Source organism: Acanthochromis polyacanthus, chromosome 16, assembly GCF_021347895.1.
Source record: "Acanthochromis polyacanthus isolate Apoly-LR-REF ecotype Palm Island chromosome 16, KAUST_Apoly_ChrSc, whole genome shotgun sequence".
Taxonomy (NCBI): Eukaryota; Metazoa; Chordata; class Actinopteri; family Pomacentridae; genus Acanthochromis; species Acanthochromis polyacanthus.
In genome coordinates this window covers 5,174,019-5,193,236 of record NC_067128.1, presented here as the reverse complement: position 1 = coordinate 5,193,236, position 19,218 = coordinate 5,174,019, and the positions used below count along the sequence as shown (strand labels likewise).

The window sequence follows — 19,218 nt, the reverse complement described above, 5'->3', positions numbered from 1 at the left end:
GACATCTTATCAGCGATCATAAAATACTTTAAACATAATGTGTGATAACCTCATGAGTCTGAAGTTCAGGTCCCACATAGATGGCATCACCTTGTGTTCCCAGTGCAATAAATACTTTTATAACTCACATAATAAGTGAATAGTTTCCCGTCCCCAACACTCTCCTTCGAGTCCTGCCTGTTTAAGCTGCCTGTTTGTCCGGCTGTCTTTAGATTTTAGTTCTACTCCCGTCAGAAGAACCTGAACTTGAGCGGTCATGGCTGCAGAGACGGGAAGCGGTGAGGTTGACAATCTTGCTTTTGAGGTGAGTACAACAACTTCTTCATGCAAAGCTGGCATCTGTAAGAGTTCTTTGTAATTGCAGCCAGCATCAATAGGGAGGCTGTAAGTATTCAGAGAACACACATAATTTTGACTTTATATTGTGTTAAATAGTAAGAAATACACTTCACTTTGTTCTGATTTATTGGGCTAAATATGCGGAGTATAATTGCCTGATAAAACACACAGTGGGAGTAATTTAGGATGACAGTTGTGCAACTTTTGAAGAATTTTCCTCCAAGTTCCCACAGCTCTCACACAGGGCATGCACTGTACAAGACATTGTTTTATTTGCTTCATGCAATCCTACATTTGCAACCAAAGACAGCAGAGATCCCAGACTACCTGAAAGTGCAATTGAAATGTAAAATGTTGTCAGTAATTCAGTGAACGTGAACTGTGAGTGTTTACTAGCCATAAAATTCAACTGAAAGTCAGTCATGACATAGAAATGTCTTCAGATGAGTTTTTGTTGCTTATTTTTAAAGAAACTGTTAGCGAAGTGAACTTGATGATAGCTGAGCACTTTTTCATTGCATTGAAGATGACTCTTTCTCCTCCTATACCTACTCTGTCTGTTTGTTTGTCTGTGGTTTTGAATCCACATATTTTTTTATGTGATGCTGCAGATGGATGAGCCAGTCAAAGAAAAGGCGAGTAAGACTTCTGGGAGCAGTTGTGTAGCAGCAGAGAACAACAGAAATAAACCAACCTATTGTGTGACTGATGTCCCACCGTGGTACTTTTGTATTTTCCTGGCTTTTCAGGTAGGTGTGATCATATATGATGTTTCTATATGAATGCCTAGTAAGTTTCCTCATCACATGTGTAATTACATTGCATTTGGGCCAATAAAAGCCATATGTTAAAGCTTTTATTATGTTGTTGTCATTCCAGAATTGCATACTGTGCATATTGTAGTTGTCAGTAATTTGCAGTACAATCTCTTCTTGCCCCGTGCATGTATTGCTGGCCTACACTACCATTCAAACGTTTGGGGTCACTTAGAAATGTCCTCATTTTGAAAGAAAATCTTTTTTTTTCAATGAAGATAACACTAAATTAATCAGTCATAACATTGTTAATGTGGTAAATGACTATTCTAGCTGGCAATGGCTGGTTTATAAAGAAGTATCTCCATAGGGGTACAGAGGAACATTTCCAGCAACCATCACTCCTGTGTTCTAATGCTACACAGCATTAGCTAATCATGTTGAAAGGATCATTGATGATTAGAAAACCCTTGTGCAGTTATGTTAGCATATGAATAAAAGTGTGAGTTTTCATGGAAAACATGAAATTGCCTGGGTGACCCCAAACTTTTGAATGGTAGTGTATGTTGTTATTAAGTGTCACAAAGGCAGCAGTATAGTCAGTACTATAACTTTATCATTCTCATGGCTGTTTCTCTCCACCACAGCATTACCTGACAGCGTTTGGTGGAATCATCTCCATCCCTCTTATTCTTTCTGAGGGGTTGTGTCTGCAGCACGATAGCCTGACTCAGAGTCGCCTCATCAACACCATTTTCTTCGTCTCTGGCCTGTGCACCATCCTGCAGGTCACCTTCGGCGTCCGGTGAGAATGTTGCTGCGAGTTCACTTCACTCCTCAACATCCTTTACTGAAAGATTGGACAGATAGTTGTGTTAAAATTCTGTTCACACACAAAGTTAGACTTAAGTGAGGCAGAATTTTGACGAGTTGAAAAGTGTTGCACTTGTTACTACAATCTTAAATGTACAGTTTGCAATTCTAAGTTACAGTTTCTGTCAAATTCAGTGAATATCTGCTTATGGCTTGCTAGCTTCCTGTTATGTGTGTGTGCTGAATACAAATATGATATTTGTGTTTCTCCCTTTGCATGTGTGGGTTTTCTCCAGGTAATTCGGCTTCCTCCCACAGTCCAAAAACATGCTCAGGTTAATTGGTTACTCTAAATTGTCCATAGGTGTGAATGTGAGTGTGATTGTTTGTCTGTATACGTAGCCCTCTGATAGACTGGTGACCTGTCCGGGGTGTCTTTGCCCTCAGTTGGCTGGGATGAGCTCTAGCCACCTCGCAACCCAAATGAGGATTAAGCGGTGTATAGATAATGGATGGATGGATTTGTTGTTATATTGTGTGAAGTCATTTTCTGAGCAATATCAGACACAAGCTTAATAAAGTTCGATCTCATCTTCCTACACGTAGGCTTCCCATCTTACAGGGAGGTACGTTTTCCTTGTTGACCCCTGCCATGGCCCTGCTGTCCATGCCAGAGTTCAAGTGCCCAGCTTGGACCCAGAACTCCACTCTGGTCAATACCTCCTCCCCTGTCTTCATAGAAGTGTGGCAGACCCGCATAAGAACAGTGAGCGAACACTGCAATATAAGCAATCCAAAAAACAACAACTTCTGTGGAGCTCATGCTTAATTCAGTGAGCACATGTGGCTTCCGCTCAGGGGAGCAACCAGTCATATTCATTGCTACAGTCTATCACTCAGACAAAAGAAGAGTGGCAATGCTGATGCTGCTGTGTTCATGTCCACAGCTGCAGGGCTCGATCATGGTGGCCTCCGTCCTGCAGGTCCTGGTTGGTTTCTCCGGCCTCATTGGCTTCCTCATGCGCTTCATCGGCCCTTTAACTATCGCCCCCACAGTCTCTCTCATAGGCCTGTCACTGTACGACTCAGCCGGAGAGAAGGTCGGCAGCTACTGGGCCATCTCTGCTTCGTAAGTAGCAACCACTCTGAAGGGAAGCAGCAGCACCGACCTTCCATTTCAAGAGGTCACAGTCTAAAAGTTCAATAAATTTTGCCTTGCAAAGCTGTAGTCTGTAGCCAAGGCTCAGAATTGAGACATGACAATCAAGCTGTAACTTCACTCACTATGGTCTCATCAGCTGTGTGCTTCAAATTCGAAAGGAGTCTCTCATTTGCATTTCATTCTGCTATTCTTGTCATACACACAGGACCATGGCACTGATCATTCTGTTCTCTCAGTACCTTCGTCGTGTACCAATCCCTGTTCCGGCATACAGCAAAACCAAGAAACTGCACACTTCAAAATTCTACCTATTCCAGACAGTGCCTGTATGTTCCCTGGCTATGCATCACTTACCTAAAATACTGCCAATATACTTTTCAAAAGCTCGATTTTCAATATGATCTGACCTGTAAATGCTGACACTCTTACTATTAGATCCTGCTAGGCATTTCTATTCCATGGTTAATCTGCTACCTCCTCACCATCTATGATGTCCTGCCATCTGATTCAGCCCAATACGGCTACCTGGCCCGTACTGATGTGAAGGGAGATGCCCTGAGTGAGGCTTCTTGGTTCATATTCCCTTATCCCGGTAAGTTCCCAAAACAACTACACACTCCTGAAAGGTACTGGTGAAAGATGTATTTAGATGCTTTATTTTATTAAATAAAGTTTCTAGGCGTATCATCCATTCATAATTTTTTTGCTATTAATCCAAAGGTGGGTTTCGGTTAAGCAACAATATCACACTGTGAAAATACTGGACTTCACGTTTGAATATGTGATTTATATATACTACACACACACACACACACACACACACACACACACACACACATACACTACTACTACTGTATATATGTGTATATCGTTCAAAAGTTTGGGGTCGCCCAGGCAATTTCATGTTTTCCATGAAAACTCACACTTTTATTCATGCGCTAACATAATTACACAAGGGTTTTGTAATCATCAATGAGCCTTTTAACACCATTAGCTAACAAAATATAGCATTAGAACACAGGAGTGATGGTTGCTGGGAATGTTCCTCTCTACCCCGATGGAGATATTCCATTAAAAATTTACCACATTAACAATATCTAGACTGTATTTCTGATTGACTGTTATCTTCATTGAAAAAAAAGTTTAAAAAAAATTAAGACATTTCTAAGTGACCCCAAACTTTTGAACAGTAGCGTACCATATGAAAAACTAGAAAAGCACTCGGAGAGCGCATACCTCCGCCATGCCGTTTGTCTGTTTGTCTGTCTGTCCGTCTGTGTGTGTGTGTGTCTGTTTGTCTGTTAACAGCATAACTCAAAAAGATATGGACGGATTTTCACCAAATTTTTACAGGATGTCCGGAAGAGCTAGAGTAACAATCGATTAGGCCTGGCGGCCATCTCTCAATTGTCATTCGACCTTCAAAAAAATCCTGGATCCAGACGGTGATCCGGATCACCTCCAAAATCTAATCGATTGTTACTCTTGCTCTTCCGGATATCCTGTAAAAATTTTGTGAAAATCCGTGCATGACTTTTTGAGTTATGCTGTTAACAGACAAACAGACACACACACACACACACACACAGATGGACAGACAAACAAACTCCGGTGATTACATAACCTCCTGGTGGAGGTAAAAACAAACTCCGGTGATTACATAACCTCCTGGCGGAGGTAACAACTACAGATGTCAGACAAATGTAATGGAGTAGAAAGTCCAAATTTTTCATCTGAGATGTAGTGGAGTAAAGGTGTTGAGTATAACGCAAGTACGCTGAATTTGTACCTGACTAAATCTGATTTTCTTATATTCCACCACTGCTGAAATATCTGTTTCTTCCTCTTTCAGGTCAGTGGGGGATGCCGACTGTAAGCCTGGCAGGCGTGTTTGGCATTTTGGCTGGGGTAATATGTTCCATGATAGAGTCTGTGGGCGACTACTACACATGTGCCCGGCTCTCGGGGGCGCCTCGTCCACCCAAGCACGCCATCAACCGGGGCATCGGTGTGGAAGGGATCGGATCTTTGCTGGCGGGGGCCTTTGGAACAGGAAATGGAACTACTTCTTTTAGCGAGAATATAGCAGCACTCGATATCACCAAAGTAAGATATGTACATACTCCCTAACATCTATCTATCCTTCAAAAGAAGAAACATGTCGTCAAAGGTCATTTGTGTATGGGGTTGATGTTATTTTTATACGATGCACAAGTTATGATTGAAAATTTCCTGAACAGTATATGTGCATATGTGACATGGTGTTTGTATGGCAACAGGTGGGTAGCCGGACGGTGATTCTCCTAACAGGACTTATTATGATTTTGATGGGGATGTTGGGCAAAATTGGAGCCATCTTCACAACCATCCCCACCCCTGTGGTCGGAGGGATGTTCCTAATCATGTTCGGAGTTATATCTGCTGCTGGAATTTCTAATCTGCAGGTAAATAGCAGTCTTATTTTTTTTCTGTCATTGTTTACAAATGCTGCTTTGCTAATAGAGGCCTTTGTGGTTATTGTGTTTGACAGTACACGGACATGAATTCGTCTCGGAATGTCTTCATTTTCGGTTTCTCCGTGTTTTCTGCACTTGTCGTTCCAAACTGGATCACAAAGAATCCCGGTTATCTCGAAACAGGTAGCATTAACACAAAAGAAAGGCAATATCTTTAGCCTACTATCCTTGTGTAACTTAAATTTCAGTTCATTACAACAGAAAGTCATTACTATCAGTCATATTGTTTTGTTACACTGCACTGACATTTTTCTCTTGTGTCCTTGGTGTCAGGAGTCAAGGAAGTGGACCAAGTGTTGACCACATTGTTGACCACCCATATGTTTGTAGGAGGGCTTCTGGGCTTCTTCCTAGATAATACAGTTCCTGGTAAGCTGACGTGGAAGACTGAATCTGAATCACATTGTAACGTGTCATAACAAAAGGCACAGGTGTAATTAGTCACATTAATCACTGTTAATAATATTAGCAACACCTGTGCTTTCCAAGGAAATGGTATGGTCCATTCAGTGCACATAACAGCTCCAGTTCCATGTAGATTCTTGGACATGAAACCTGTTTCTGTTGTGTTGTTTAACTGCCAACACTTGATTATTTTGTGAATCAGCTTTTCTGTGAATGTAAGCTAATTGCTTTTCTAATGTCATTCAGGGACTAGACTTGAGCGTGGCCTCTTAGCCTTGGAGAAACTACAACTTGAAGACTCAGGCAGCAACTTGGGAACTGAGGAGGTATATAACCTTCCGTTTGGTATAACTTCCTACCTTCGATCTCAGTCTTGGGTTCGTTACATTCCTTTCTGTCCACGGGAGGATCATAAAAGTCAGTCTGAGGACAGTATCGTGTCACAGAATCAGAAGAGCGAGGATAACTCTCCAATCGTCATCAGTCAAGTTTCTCTATAAGGTCTGAACTACAGGTTGTGTCATAAAATGAAATGTCCTAATTGCTTCTTATTTTAAGTCACACTTAAGGACTGTGTACAAAAAAGTTGGATGCAGCCTAAAGTGTGAGTGAAGCAAATGCAGAAGTGACTTTAACCTGCTTTCTGTCTAAGAGCCAGCAGGGGGCGACTCCTCCAGTTGCAAAAAGAAGTCAGATTGTATAAAAGTCTATGAGAATGTTATCCTTTTTTTTTCACCTCAGTAAAAGAAAATCTTAATATGTTAACAGTCTTAGTCATTGGTTTCAATAAAAATGTTTTAAATTTTGTAACTTACTGTCCCATTTAAAGGAAAATCTATAATAAATCAGGGTATGTTTAGGGCAGAGCCATCTTGTAATAGATAGGGCGCTATCATATTTCTATATGTATGCACCCAACCAAATTCCAAACTCGAGGCTTCCGAACAGAAGTCCACAAACCAACAGGTGATGTCACAGTTGTCTCATCTATCATTTAAACACAAGTCTAGGGTCACACTACTGTTTCTCCTAACAAGCACTGTCATCGAAAGGAGTCCATTTTTATTTTTGAACTAAGGGACATTTAACTTATTGTGAGTTGCTGTGGAAGACCCAATCGGGTAAATAAAATGTTATTTTACTTTGTTAATATGTCCATATGATGTGTTTTTGATGTTAAATGACAGAGCATGAATAAAATAGCAGTAAACACCATGGCTGAGCATTTTCTCATTGAAACTCCAGTATACCACTGAGCTCCAGACCTCCATGGTTTCATACATAACAAACCTAAGGAACCAGGTACTTTCTGCTGAAGCACTTAGGATTACTCTAACTTCATTAATTGACAATCTGTACACACATAGTCCAAGTGGCACCTGCAGAGTCTCAGTATTCATTGTGATGTTCCATCCAATTGTTTCTTTGTGTGTTTTATCAACAAGCACCACCTGTCCATCGCTGCATCTCCAAATAGTCTTTGTCAAAACTGAAACTGTGTGTGTGAAACTGCTAACACTCGCTTGAGACGACAGAAAAAAGTGGCTCGTGCAGTCCTTGTTAGTATAGTGGACCACCCGTCATGCGGGTTTGATTCTTCGACAGCCAGTGTGTGTGAAACATCTGTAGATGAATTATGAAAAAATTATTACTTCTGCAGTATGGAGCAGTTTTGTGCTGCTTGAATTGCGTTCAAGGTAAGGTGGTGTGCTTGAGCTCAACAAGTACAAACCTTGTAAACACCCCAGCTTTAATTGTGTTAATATTTAACAGGTGCAACAATATATCTTAAAATTGAAATGACAGCCAAAACTCTTGCAAAGGTCCAAACTTAAAGAAAAGGTGTGAAAGCAACTGTGTGGAGTTACATATCAGCCTTTGGAAAGCACAGATTGTTTTTAGGGGATTATTTAACATATTTTACAAAAGGTACATCAATACAGATTGGAAATATGGTCATTGTCTATTTTTGTTTGATTTTAAATATAAATATGTTAATTTTAAACAACAAAACTACAGTAATTGAATTGATCTTATTGTCCTACATGGAGCTAAACTACCAACTTGGGTTTAATCCTAAAGTGTAAAAAAAATTCCTACTATTTGAGGCCGTCTACATGAAGAGAAATCAAATGTCTGAAGGTGAGCTTTCACAATCTGCCAGCACCAATTAAAAGAGAAGTACTGAACAATGAAAGTGTTCCCATGTTCAACCATTACTCAGAATTCTTCTAATAACTAACAGGCAGTCGCGCACACAGACGAAAAACTAGAATAATGTGCTCTTCCTTCTCCCCTTTCAAAGGAAATTAAATTTAGCCTGTGGATAAATTTATTATCACACAGCTCTATCTCCACGCTGATCCGGGCAGCTGCTTAAAAACCGGCGGCAGCAGGCCTCCAGCTCTTATTGTGTTTCCTTTTGCAAAAACAAACAGATAACCAATCTTCTCCATCTTTCTTCTCTGCCTACCACTGCTGTCATCTCTTTCTCCCCCGTATTCATTTCCTCTGTCTAACCACCTTTGACAGGCAGGTGTTATACGGTGTAATGCTTTGATCTGTGGAGCCATCAGCTTTGTTCCCCGAGGCCCATTCTGAGCTCCTGGACAATAGCCGACCGGCCACACTGAGCATAATTTGCACTTTAAAAATCCCCATTTTCTTTGATTGTCTGGATGTAGCTCGATGAGAGGACATTACAGGATATTACATTTTGGAGGGCAGTGTTCTGGAAAAGTGGTTTTGCGCAGTAATTCACAGTGGAGGTTTATGTAACGCTGGGGCAGAGATCTACATTTCAAATGATACAGATAACTCAGCAATTCCCGCTCATCAGGGAAGGCTTCAAAGTTACCCTCTTTTTTCCCCCTGTCTGACACTTCTGCCTGGAGGAATTGCCTTTATTTTGTCTCTCTGAAATAAGCATCCTATTATCTCCCGACTTTGAAGCACTTTGTGAGATAGATTGTAAGATCCTAAAAGATCAAATCTCAGATGCCAAGTTTATCTTTTTTGACGTAAATATCACCGCAAATGGAGTTAAGGGAGCAGATACAAGGAGGAAAAATGACTCTGGATTCACCCTCAGTAGATGGAACCACACTGCGGGCGATTGCACTACTTATTTATTTATTCAAACACAAACAGGGTAAATAAGAAATATGCAGTGAAAGCTCACAAGAGTAAATATGCTTCAGCTGATCTTATTTATGGCACTCACATTTATTCCTATGACAGATTCTTATTTCAAAACTGTAATCGGCATGTGTATGCACAGTAATGATTTCGACTTCCATTATAACTGCTATTTTTCAGTATGTGCTGGATTTATTTATGCACCACAGGGGAAAAAATATTCTGTATATTTTAACCAAAGTTTAAAGATGCCCTGAAGGCAATTGCTTCCTGTTTACTCGGGGAGAAAGAAATATTTCACCCCACCAAGAGTAAAACTACATTCATTTGAAGGATGCACTGTATTTCCTCCCTCTTGTTTCATTGAGGAAATCATTTTTACACGTTTTTTTCTTGGAATGCTGGTGTGGTCAGTGTGAGGAAACTGCAACAACATGTGACTACAACACTGGTACATTACTACAATAAAGGTCTGCTCCTGAGAGAGATAGTGTGAAGCGTTGTTTGAGACAACTTTAAAAAAAAGGCATTTCTTCCATAATTTAAGTAGAAGTAGTTTTCTTATTTTGCACAGACACTGTTTACATTTAGAAAGCCTTGCTGCATTTTAGAATGCATCCAATGGGGCAACACAATAAAAGTAGGCATGATGTGTTAATTCCTCGACAGGAGATATGTGATGTTACCTAAAATGAGTGAAATAGCCCACATATAACGGTATAGGTTGATATTGGAATTGGAAATTGAGAGTTGGACACTATCGGCATATCGGTTATTGGCAAAAAAAAAAAAAAAAAGCAGCCAATATTGGACATTCCTAGTTTTAGCATTTCTTTTTCATGATGAAAAATATAAAAGTGATGATGTGATCTTTGGTTGAAGTTCCAATATGTGTTGAAAAAATCAACTGTAGTTTGGGGGCAGCTCTAACCTTAACCACAATGTTTGACCTTCAACAAAAAATAGCAGCTCCTTCCATTTGTGTATTGGTCACATTGTTATTCTGATAATACTTTAATTAAGAGAGAAACAGAGCAGAGGAGTGACATTATTATTCATGAGTTACTGCTTGAAGGTAATTGCGTGAATCCTAACCATGGAGGTATCAAGATGTTTGCTTCACAATTAACCGATGACAGAGCATGTTTGCAGTAAATGAATAGGCAGAGCCAGCAGTAACTGGTAAAAGTGATTCATAATGAGAGCCCTGCTGGGTGCCGAGAAATAACCTGAAATATTCATCATGCTGCAGTCTCTCTTCTCTCATTACGATTTCTCTCTGTTTCCTTGATGCTTTCATCAAGCCTCGCTCTCTCCTACCAACTCAAACCACTTTTTACCACTGATCCAGTGCTAGAAGAGCATCAGAGCTCATACGAGACCTCTCAGCTCCCCAAACGTTTCGTGGGTGACACACCCAGAGCAGAAGATTTTCAGCATTTTCTCAGGTCAGACTGCTAATCATCTCAGCTGTAGCCTCGTATCAGCGGAGTCCCAACAGTGTTCATTAACGCAGACAGACAGACTGCTCTAAGGAGCAGTTTATTCTAAATGAAAACTCTTATTTTACTCTGCAGTCTGAAGAGTGGGGGCTATGTAATCCCAGATTCATCAAAAACACTCTATTTTGTTTCCGTGTAAATGTGGCAGTGATTGAGGATTGCACTTTTGAGAAATATTCAATCCTGACAACTTAATTTCCAGAGAAGTGACGTAATTTAGACTGCCACTTTTTCCCACTACAGCATGGCGTGTTATTGCCATGTGAACACTGGAGGGCGCTAAAGGCCAGATTTTAATTTTAAGGTTGTTCACCAAGATTCATAGTTAATATGTTCATGGTACAACTCACATGTAATTAGAAACTGCCTAATATGACCTGATTTCCAAATCTCTTTTAAAGACAGTGTCACCAATTTGTTTAAAGACTAACATATTTAAATGAGAGCTGAAAGTGAAACTAAATCACTCAGTCGATCTCAGCAAAGACACTTTATATAAACCAGTAACCAGTGGTGGGATGTAATGAAGTACATTTACTGAATTACTGTGCTTAAGTACAAATTTAGATATTTTATCACAACACTACACTACAACCCTGACATGTCAGAGGTAGATATTGTCCTGTTTACTTCACTAGATTTATCTGGAAGCCCCAGTTATTACTTTACAAAGTAAGAGTTTTGCCCCTAAAATACATTGAGATAATAAGATATGTAATTTTGTTACTGGTTAAACAACCCAATATTTTATACAAGTACAGCTAGAACACTTAAAACACAGAAAAAATCTGTAATTCTGCAAACTTAATGATAGATATTTTTCGTTCAAATAATAGCAAACATCTGTAAAATAATTAGAATTTTTCCAATTTAAATACAATAAAACAAATTATGCAATTTAACCATTAAATTTAAAAGAACAATTTGTAGTTTGTGAAAGATTAAGATTACTGATGTGGACACTATTCACAGTTGTGCTTTATTATTTTAAGGTTAAATATTGCTTTTTCTGCAGTTTTATTTATTACTATGTGTACTTTACCAGAACAGGAAAAATCTGTGAAATAACAGTAAGTTGTTCAAAGATTTCAGTAGAATCTGTTTATTTTGCTTTAATAAGGTGTGCTCTATACATAAAGGAGACTTGACTTGACTTAAAGAGCAGAATATACTGTATTTATTTGTCATGTGCTCGTACAGTATGAGTGGTGAAATGCAAAACCACTGCTCTTCAAGGATGTGCAATAACAACAAAACTTGATAAAAAGTATTCCTGAAAATAGAAGGACAGAATTGTCATAAATAATGATAAGTAAAAGAGATTTTAAACTTGTGTGAATTGTGCAAGAGTTTGTCATGTTTTTAACCATGACTTTGTAGTTTTTACAATTTACTGTTTTTACTGAATGTTCCTGTTTTGTCAAAATATACACATGTGGACAAAATTGTTGCTACATCTCGGTTAATGAAAGAAAAACCCACAGTGGTCAAAGAAATAATCTGAATCCGACAAAATTAATAATAAATAAAAAATTCTATGAAAATAAACCAGTAAAAATCAGACATTGTTTTTGAACCATGGGTCAACAGAATTATTTTAAAAAATAAACTCATGAAAGAGGCCTGGACGTTAAAAAATCTGTATTTGTACAAATTGTAATTCATTCTATTACATTTTGCCTTAAAATTAAACTTTGAAAATTGTAGTTAAATCAGCTGTTAATATTATTGTACAGATATCTGCCGTGATTTGGAAGAAAATTATGCCTATTAAGGTTTCAGAATGCAACTGTTACTTTACAGATCAAATAAAATGACAAAAAAAGTATTAATTTCATTGCTAAATGTAAAAAAGGGGGCAAAAAACTGTACATAATATCCACACCAAAAGTCTGTATTTTTGCAAGTGGTAATTTGTTCTTTCACAAAGTGTGACCATAAAATTACACGGTTTTAACAATATATAAATCCGCTAAAAGCCTATTTATTTCAATGTATTTTATTTATTGGTTTATTTATTACTTACACTGCTTTTTTACAGTCTCTGAAAGTTACAGTATTTCAGTTTTCTTTAACATTCAGTTTGTCTGTTTTGTTTTGTTTTACAGTGACTGTGTTTATTGTGTGTTTAGTTTATGATCAACAGTCTAGTTTTAGATGTTTCCCTCTTCCAACACAGCTGATTCAAATGATCAGGCTCGTTATCAGGCTTCTGCTGAGCTTGATGATAAGCTGATTATTTGAATCAGGTGTGTTGGAAGAGGGAAACATCTAAAACATGCAGGATAGTTGCCCTCCAGGAACTGAGTTTGACACCCCTGGGGGGTATTCCACGAAGCTGGCTAAAACAGGCTGGGCTTACGCCGGTAAGCGTGGCTTGAATAAGCGGCAACTTTAATCTCAGCTGCAAGTAGTTCCACGAACGAGGCTCAGCTGTTTTTCAGAGACGCTTATTGAAGCCAGGCTGATCCAAGCTGCGGCTGAGCGCGCGTCCGGGGGAGATAAAAAGCCCCGACATGTCGATCGTCGAAATGATGACATTATGTCTAAAAACAGAGCAGAAACTTCTCACGGAGTTGTACGAGGACTACAGGGAGATTATCACAAGAAAAGGCAACACGGTTGCGATAAATAAAGCTCGAGACGCTGCCTGGCAAAGCATTGCCGACCGTTTAAATGCGTAAGTGTTTATTTTCTTTTTAATGAAGCACTTAGTCTGAGCGTACACACGCACACGTCTGAAAATTTAATTTTCAGAGGGCAAGTTTTTGACACTGATTAGGGATAACCCACAACTGCAGTGGTTGTCTATTTAATATAGCCTAGCCACGCTAGACCCATGTTTGTCAATATAGCACCAGAGCTGCTAATAGCCTGTGTGTAATTGCAGCTACCAGAAAAAAAGCCACCGCCACAGGTGGGGGTCCTCCACCAGAGAGCCTCACCCCAGCAGAGGAGACAGTGCTCAGCACACATAAAGAGCGGCCTCTGGTGGAGGGAATAGAGGGGGGACATCCTCTGAGGACCCCCCCCCTTTGCAGCTCCCAGGAGGTACTGGTGCAAGGTATGTAGAGAAAATCATCCTCCGAAGCTGGTGGTATGTTTGGTATCACTAACACTTGGTTATTGTCTTTCAGTATGCTGGGACATAATTTCCTTGGTCGACCCCCCCCTGCAGTCAGGACACAGAGCCTTCCTGAACCACCTGTGAGTATGTGAGGCAAATTCTAATTCAAAAGTCTTCTTCCATAAATGATACAACAACCACAATGTACATTTGTCTGTAGGGTGAGGGTCCATCCAGGCCTTTTGATGACAAGGAGGACACCATATCAATTCAGGACTTACCAGAAGTAAGACAAAATGTTACTTTTAATGAATGTACCTGATTTCTCTATATTATGTATAACCAATTCCCATTGCTGCAGGGTGTGACCAGAATCCCACACGAACCACTCCCTCCAAGAAATGAAGTTGTAATAAATTTGATCTATCAACCATGTGACTAGTACTCAAATACACGGTCGTTTACAGGACATTCGTGCCATGTATAAAAGGCACCTTCTCCTCAAAATGGAAAATCAGCAGCTTGACCAAACCATAAAAAAATCTCAAAATAAAGAAGCTCAAGCTGGAAATAAGGAAACTAGAGAAAGATGTAAGAACACAAGAAACCCATTTTTACAATTACATTATTTTAAATGTTAGATTGTCTTTCCTTCACAGCTGGGACTAATAAAAAATTAAAATCACTGTGACTCGAAGTTATCGTTGTTCTCCAATTCAGAGTCAAAGTCAGATTTATTGTCAAATATGCTGTACATGCTTGACATACAGCACAGATGACATTTCAGTCCTCTTGGACCCACGGTGCAAAAGGCAATATTAAAAACAAGAGTAAAGAAACTAAACTACAGTATAAAAAATGTCATAGCCTAATTTCTAAAGTAATAAATAGAATAGAAAAAAAATGTATTATGAACAGAATAAAAATAGAATTGACTATGAACTGAAAAAAATTTGTAAATGTATGTATATAGAGATAACAGTAATAAATAAATTGGTGTTGTAGATTGAGGAGAGGGAGGAGAGAGAGAGACACCAATGATCTTCTCAGCTGCTCGCACTATGCACTGCAGGGTCTTGCAGCAGGACACGGTGATGCAGTTGGTCAGGATGCTCTCAATGGTGCCTCTTTAGAAGGTGGTCATGATGGGGGTCGGGGCTCTCGCTCTTCTCAGTTTGCGGAGGAAGTAGAGCCACTGTTGAGCTTTTTTTGGCCATGATGTAAAGTTGATGTTCCAGGCAAGGTCCTCAGATATGCACACCCAGGAACTTATTGCCGCTCACTCTCTCCACAACAGCACCGTTGATAGATAGTTGAGCATGCTGGGCGTGCTCTCTCCTGAAGTCCACAACAATCTACTTGTCTTTTCCACGTTCAGGTGGAGATTGTTGTCCTTGCACCACGTGGCCAGGTGACCCACCTCACTACTGTAGATTGTTCTGGTGTCAAAAATGGGGGTGATGGGGGGGGGGAAATAAAGGTAGAAAATAGGGAGACATTCAAAAGTGAATGCATGTTAAATAGTTTAACTAAAATAAGTGGCTGTGTAAAGGTCCCTCATTCTCTGTCCATCAACAGGTTCCTGTGGCTCTGCAATGATGTCATCCCACCCCTCCTCATCCAACACATGTGGCACTCTCTCACTACGAATTGTTGCAATATTGTGTAAAACTGCACAAGCAACAATTATGTCACAGGCCCTGTCAGGAGCCACTCTCAGGACTTTCAAGCACTGAAATCTGGATTTCATGAGTCCAAATAGCATCTCTACTCGTGCCCTGGTTCTTGCATGGGCACGGTTGAACGCCCTCTGTGGATCTGTAGCAGGATCCATGTAAGGGGTGAGAAGAAACGGCAGGCATGGATAACCTCTGTCCCCAAGAAGAATGCCGTTGAAATCACCTGCAGAACAAACATACAGTTTTCTAACAAATGATTAAGTCTATGACATGCAATATTAATTACTTGGAAAGTAGAACTGCTTAACATAAGTTTGTCTTGCCTTGTGCAAACCTATGCGAAAGTGATGACGCTCTCCATATTCTTTCATCATGGACAGACCCTGGCCATTTGGCCTCAATGTTGGTTATCAGGCATCGTCCATCGCAGATCATCTGCCAGCATGGAGGGTAATCATCAGTGAGGAACTTTACTTGAAAGGGTATTAAGAATGGCTCATTGAGATGAAATGACATGCAACATGTTCATCTTGAGGTACAAAAGCATCTACACTTGTACATTTCTCATCTGTGTCCATGTTTCATTGCCTTATATGCTGTTACGCTGGTGCAATGTGACTTACCTGTACATTTATACTGTGAAAAGATTTTTGATTTACAAAGTCTGCCTCTGCAGGTCCAGATGGGGCCCGAATGCAGATATGTGTGCAGTCTATGGCCCCAAGAACATTAGGAAAGCCTGAAGAAGAGTCACAACTTCATACAGAAACATCACCCGGCAGGCAAAGTTACACCTGAGGATCATCACATACCTGCAATTGAATAAAACTCTTCCTTGATGCGCTGCGGCTCCAGATGGCCAGGGAAGGTTACAAACCTGTTGAGGTACGTTTTTAGAGTTACATATACGCGTCTGATTTCGCGACATACTGTTGCTTTTGACAGAGCCTCTGCATCACCCACACTGTACAAAAAAGACCCACTGGCAAAAAAACGCAGGCCAATGCAGACCGACTGCACAGTAGTCAGGGCTCTGCTCCGGCGGGTTGGCCTCACAATGTGGGGCTCCAACAGTGTGCACAAATACACAATTCCCGGCCTACTAAATCTATATCTCTCCCACAGGTACTCTTCAGGAAAGGCCAGGGGATTTGTCCGGTCCCGGAAATGTCTGGGCGCCGGCAGATTGAAAGCCCTATGTATTATAGCAGCACCAACATCCACAGGTTCCTCATCAATGAAAGGGCATGCCATGGTTGTGGAAAAGGTTGTGGTTCAAGAATACCGTGCTTATATAGACCTGTGTCTAATCAACACTGATTGAATTTCTGCAGTGGTTGATGACTTTTTTTTCCTCACCCTGAAGTTTGTCACACTACTGTGGCCCAGAGCAGATCAATCTTGATGAAATAAAGCTTTTCAAAACCCATTGAAGACATTTTTTTGTGTGTATAAACAAATATATGCATTCTCATATATATATATATATGTGTGTGTGTGTGTGTGTGTGTGTGTGAGAGAAAGAGGCTCCAACATAGCCTGGTTTTGTGTAATGTGATGGTGGTTTTCACTTTTTACTCTGGTAGGCCTAATTCATGTTCTTGATTTGACAAATATATATCCACCATAGATGAATAAAGCAGCAACATAGGTAACACCTAAAACCAAAGTAGGAGTACTTTGGAAAAAAGGGGCAACTTCATGTGGAGATGTTTCATCAAACACTCAAACTTTGAATAAAAAAGCAGAAAAAAAACATGTAGGCCTATAGAGGAGATGTCATTTTTATTAGAGATGATAGTGCTACTGTGCCCTACATTTAAATAAGGGAGAAGACACAAATGAACTTGTACACAAAATAGTTATCTCATCATTTGGCATCACCTTTGGATTATCATCATCCTCAGATTGGACTGCTGGTAAAAGGAAGGTATTCTTTATGGAAAACTGGCTGTTGTGTCCTGCTTATTTTAAGACAATCTGTGCCTATTCCTGTTACATGTTGACTGCACTTTGAGGGTGAAAGAAGAAGAAAGAAAATCAGATATTTCCAAGTATTTACCGCTGGTGGATTCGAACCCACAGCGCAATGAAAAGTAAAACCACATTTAATCTACTTAACTACGCTCTAACCACTGAGCCACAGTTGCGTACTGTGACAAAATGTGTAGTGTAATATGATATAGTTTGATTCACGGCTATTCCGGCGTTATTTAAGAAAGGTCTCAATGTATGTCACCGAACAAGAACATCATTGATTACAGATCAAGATGAATTTAATGTGTAACATGCGGTTCACAGGCTTCTTTCTGAAGCTCGTCAGAACCTTCTCTGACATGGGGCTTGTTACCAAGCCTGGCTAGCCCTAAGCCTTGTTGGTGGAACAAAACTCTCACTAAAGTTAGCGAAGCTGACCGAAATAAGCCAGGCTTAGACCTAAGCCTGCTTCGTGGAATACCGGTCTGGTCTAGGAAGCACCGCTGCTGACGTCCTGTCCATCACTTCTCCTATTTAACGCTGAACTGCCGACTTAACCTAAAAAAACAGTCAAACTATCGTCAAAAATCAGCCGCTTCATCGATTTCTGCTGACGGTAAGTCCGCGTTTATTCTCCTCTTGTTTCCATGCTCTGTCACCGTCTTCAATATGCGCTTTTTTTCTTCGCTAACTTTGTCGGTTTAGCTGCTGTCTGCCGCAAAACATAAACAAGTTTGCCGACGTGGCGTTCGGCGCTGCTCGTAAACTCCTACACCGCTGACATCACGATGAAAACTTTCTTAGTAAAAACATTTAGTGTCTGCTTCGTGGTGAGTAAAATCCAAATGCACGTACTGATTAAAGCATTTTGGTTTATTTTTGGACTATTTTGCTTCAGAACTCTGTAAGTCATACAGAATAAGTGCACTACAGTAAAAGATTGTTAAAATCTTTGGTGTCTGGAACTAAACAGTTAGTCCAACGCTTTTAACTGCGGCACCACACTGAGATACCTGAGAAAAATCCTACTTCATAAATGTTTACCTAAGTTTTTCAGTTTGTTGTTTGTTGTAGCGATGAGCATGTGCTTTTAGCCAGTAACTCAATGTTTTTCAGGTCCATGAATGCAGCATCAGTGGCAAACGGCAGATCCGGAGCAGGGCGGTCTGAACCGGCTCCGTTAAGTTGGCGGGAAAAAACACAGCACAACACCGAGTTTCAGAATAAAAGTGCTATGTTAAACGAAAACAAAACAGGGCAAATAATCTGAAACCTACTCAAGATATTTCTGGTTCGACTCAGCAAAATTCTATAATTTCAAAAAATTACATTTTTATTAAATTTGTGTAGCCTATCATGATTTTTAAGTTTGCATTTTTTTTTTAATTTTAATGCAGATATTGTTTTTTTAGAACAGGCATTACTGCAAATATTAAATTTATCTGATCATTAAAGTTGATTGGAAAAATATTGCAACAGACAGTCAAAGTTAGTTACTGTTTCTGTAGATGTTAAAGTTCAATTAGAGCAAAGATATGTCTGTTTGTATGCATGATTGGAAGGACTGTGCATTCTCCATAAAGAATACTTGATAAAGTCCAACAGCTGATTTGAATGAAACAAACAAGTCAGTCAAGGCTAATGTGGTTCTAGTTACAGTCATATAATATGTCAGAATGTCAGTGGTAAAATATTTTCTTCCGTTTTCCGTTTTTCTTCCGTTTCGGTGTCAGAACTCAAGTTAAGCAGGAGCTCAGACTCAGCCTAAAGGTTAACAAATAAGTAAATAACAAACTAACCAGTTTAGTTTGTTAACACAAGTCACCCAAGTAACTAAGCTTGAAGTATTTTGCTTTATTGAACAG

At 39.8% G+C, this 19,218-nt stretch overlaps 2 protein-coding genes across 2 annotated transcripts; one reads left to right on the top strand and one right to left on the bottom strand.

Annotated features, from left to right (window-relative positions):
• Positions 1 to 256: 256 nt before the first annotated feature.
• Positions 257 to 7,176, top strand: LOC110961649 (solute carrier family 23 member 1-like). Its single transcript, XM_022209347.2, has 12 exons — positions 257 to 304; positions 951 to 1,088; positions 1,742 to 1,899; positions 2,514 to 2,673; positions 2,855 to 3,036; positions 3,275 to 3,395; positions 3,505 to 3,661; positions 4,922 to 5,175; positions 5,349 to 5,513; positions 5,600 to 5,708; positions 5,859 to 5,954; positions 6,237 to 7,176. The coding sequence occupies exons 1-12, from the start codon at positions 257 to 259 to the stop codon at positions 6,488 to 6,490; spliced, it is 1,842 nt and encodes a 613-aa protein (XP_022065039.1). The 3' UTR covers positions 6,491 to 7,176.
• A 7,219-nt stretch (positions 7,177 to 14,395) lies between these two features.
• Positions 14,396 to 18,631, bottom strand: LOC127537694 (putative nuclease HARBI1). Its single transcript, XM_051960683.1, has 4 exons — positions 16,189 to 18,631; positions 16,000 to 16,115; positions 15,700 to 15,811; positions 14,396 to 15,599 (listed from the first exon to the last, which is right to left on the bottom strand). The coding sequence occupies exons 1-4, from the start codon at positions 16,628 to 16,630 to the stop codon at positions 15,223 to 15,225; spliced, it is 1,047 nt and encodes a 348-aa protein (XP_051816643.1). The 5' UTR covers positions 16,631 to 18,631; the 3' UTR covers positions 14,396 to 15,222.
• Positions 18,632 to 19,218: the final 587 nt, after the last annotated feature.

Coding starts and splice junctions, on each gene's coding strand:
- LOC110961649 (XM_022209347.2), top strand. CDS start 257: ATGGCTGCAGAGACGGGAAGCGGTGAGGTTGACAATCTTGCTTTTGAG. Junction 1,900..2,513: donor CAGGTCACCTTCGGCGTCCG/GTGAGAATGTTG, acceptor TCCTACACGTAG/GCTTCCCATCTTACAGGGAG. Junction 3,037..3,274: donor TACTGGGCCATCTCTGCTTC/GTAAGTAGCAAC, acceptor TCATACACACAG/GACCATGGCACTGATCATTC.
- LOC127537694 (XM_051960683.1), bottom strand. CDS start 16,630: ATGGCATGCCCTTTCATTGATGAGGAACCTGTGGATGTTGGTGCTGCT. Junction 16,116..16,188: donor AGAGTTTTATTCAATTGCAG/GTATGTGATGAT, acceptor ACTCTTCTTCAG/GCTTTCCTAATGTTCTTGGG. Junction 15,600..15,699: donor TTCGCATAGGTTTGCACAAG/GCAAGACAAACT, acceptor TTTGTTCTGCAG/GTGATTTCAACGGCATTCTT.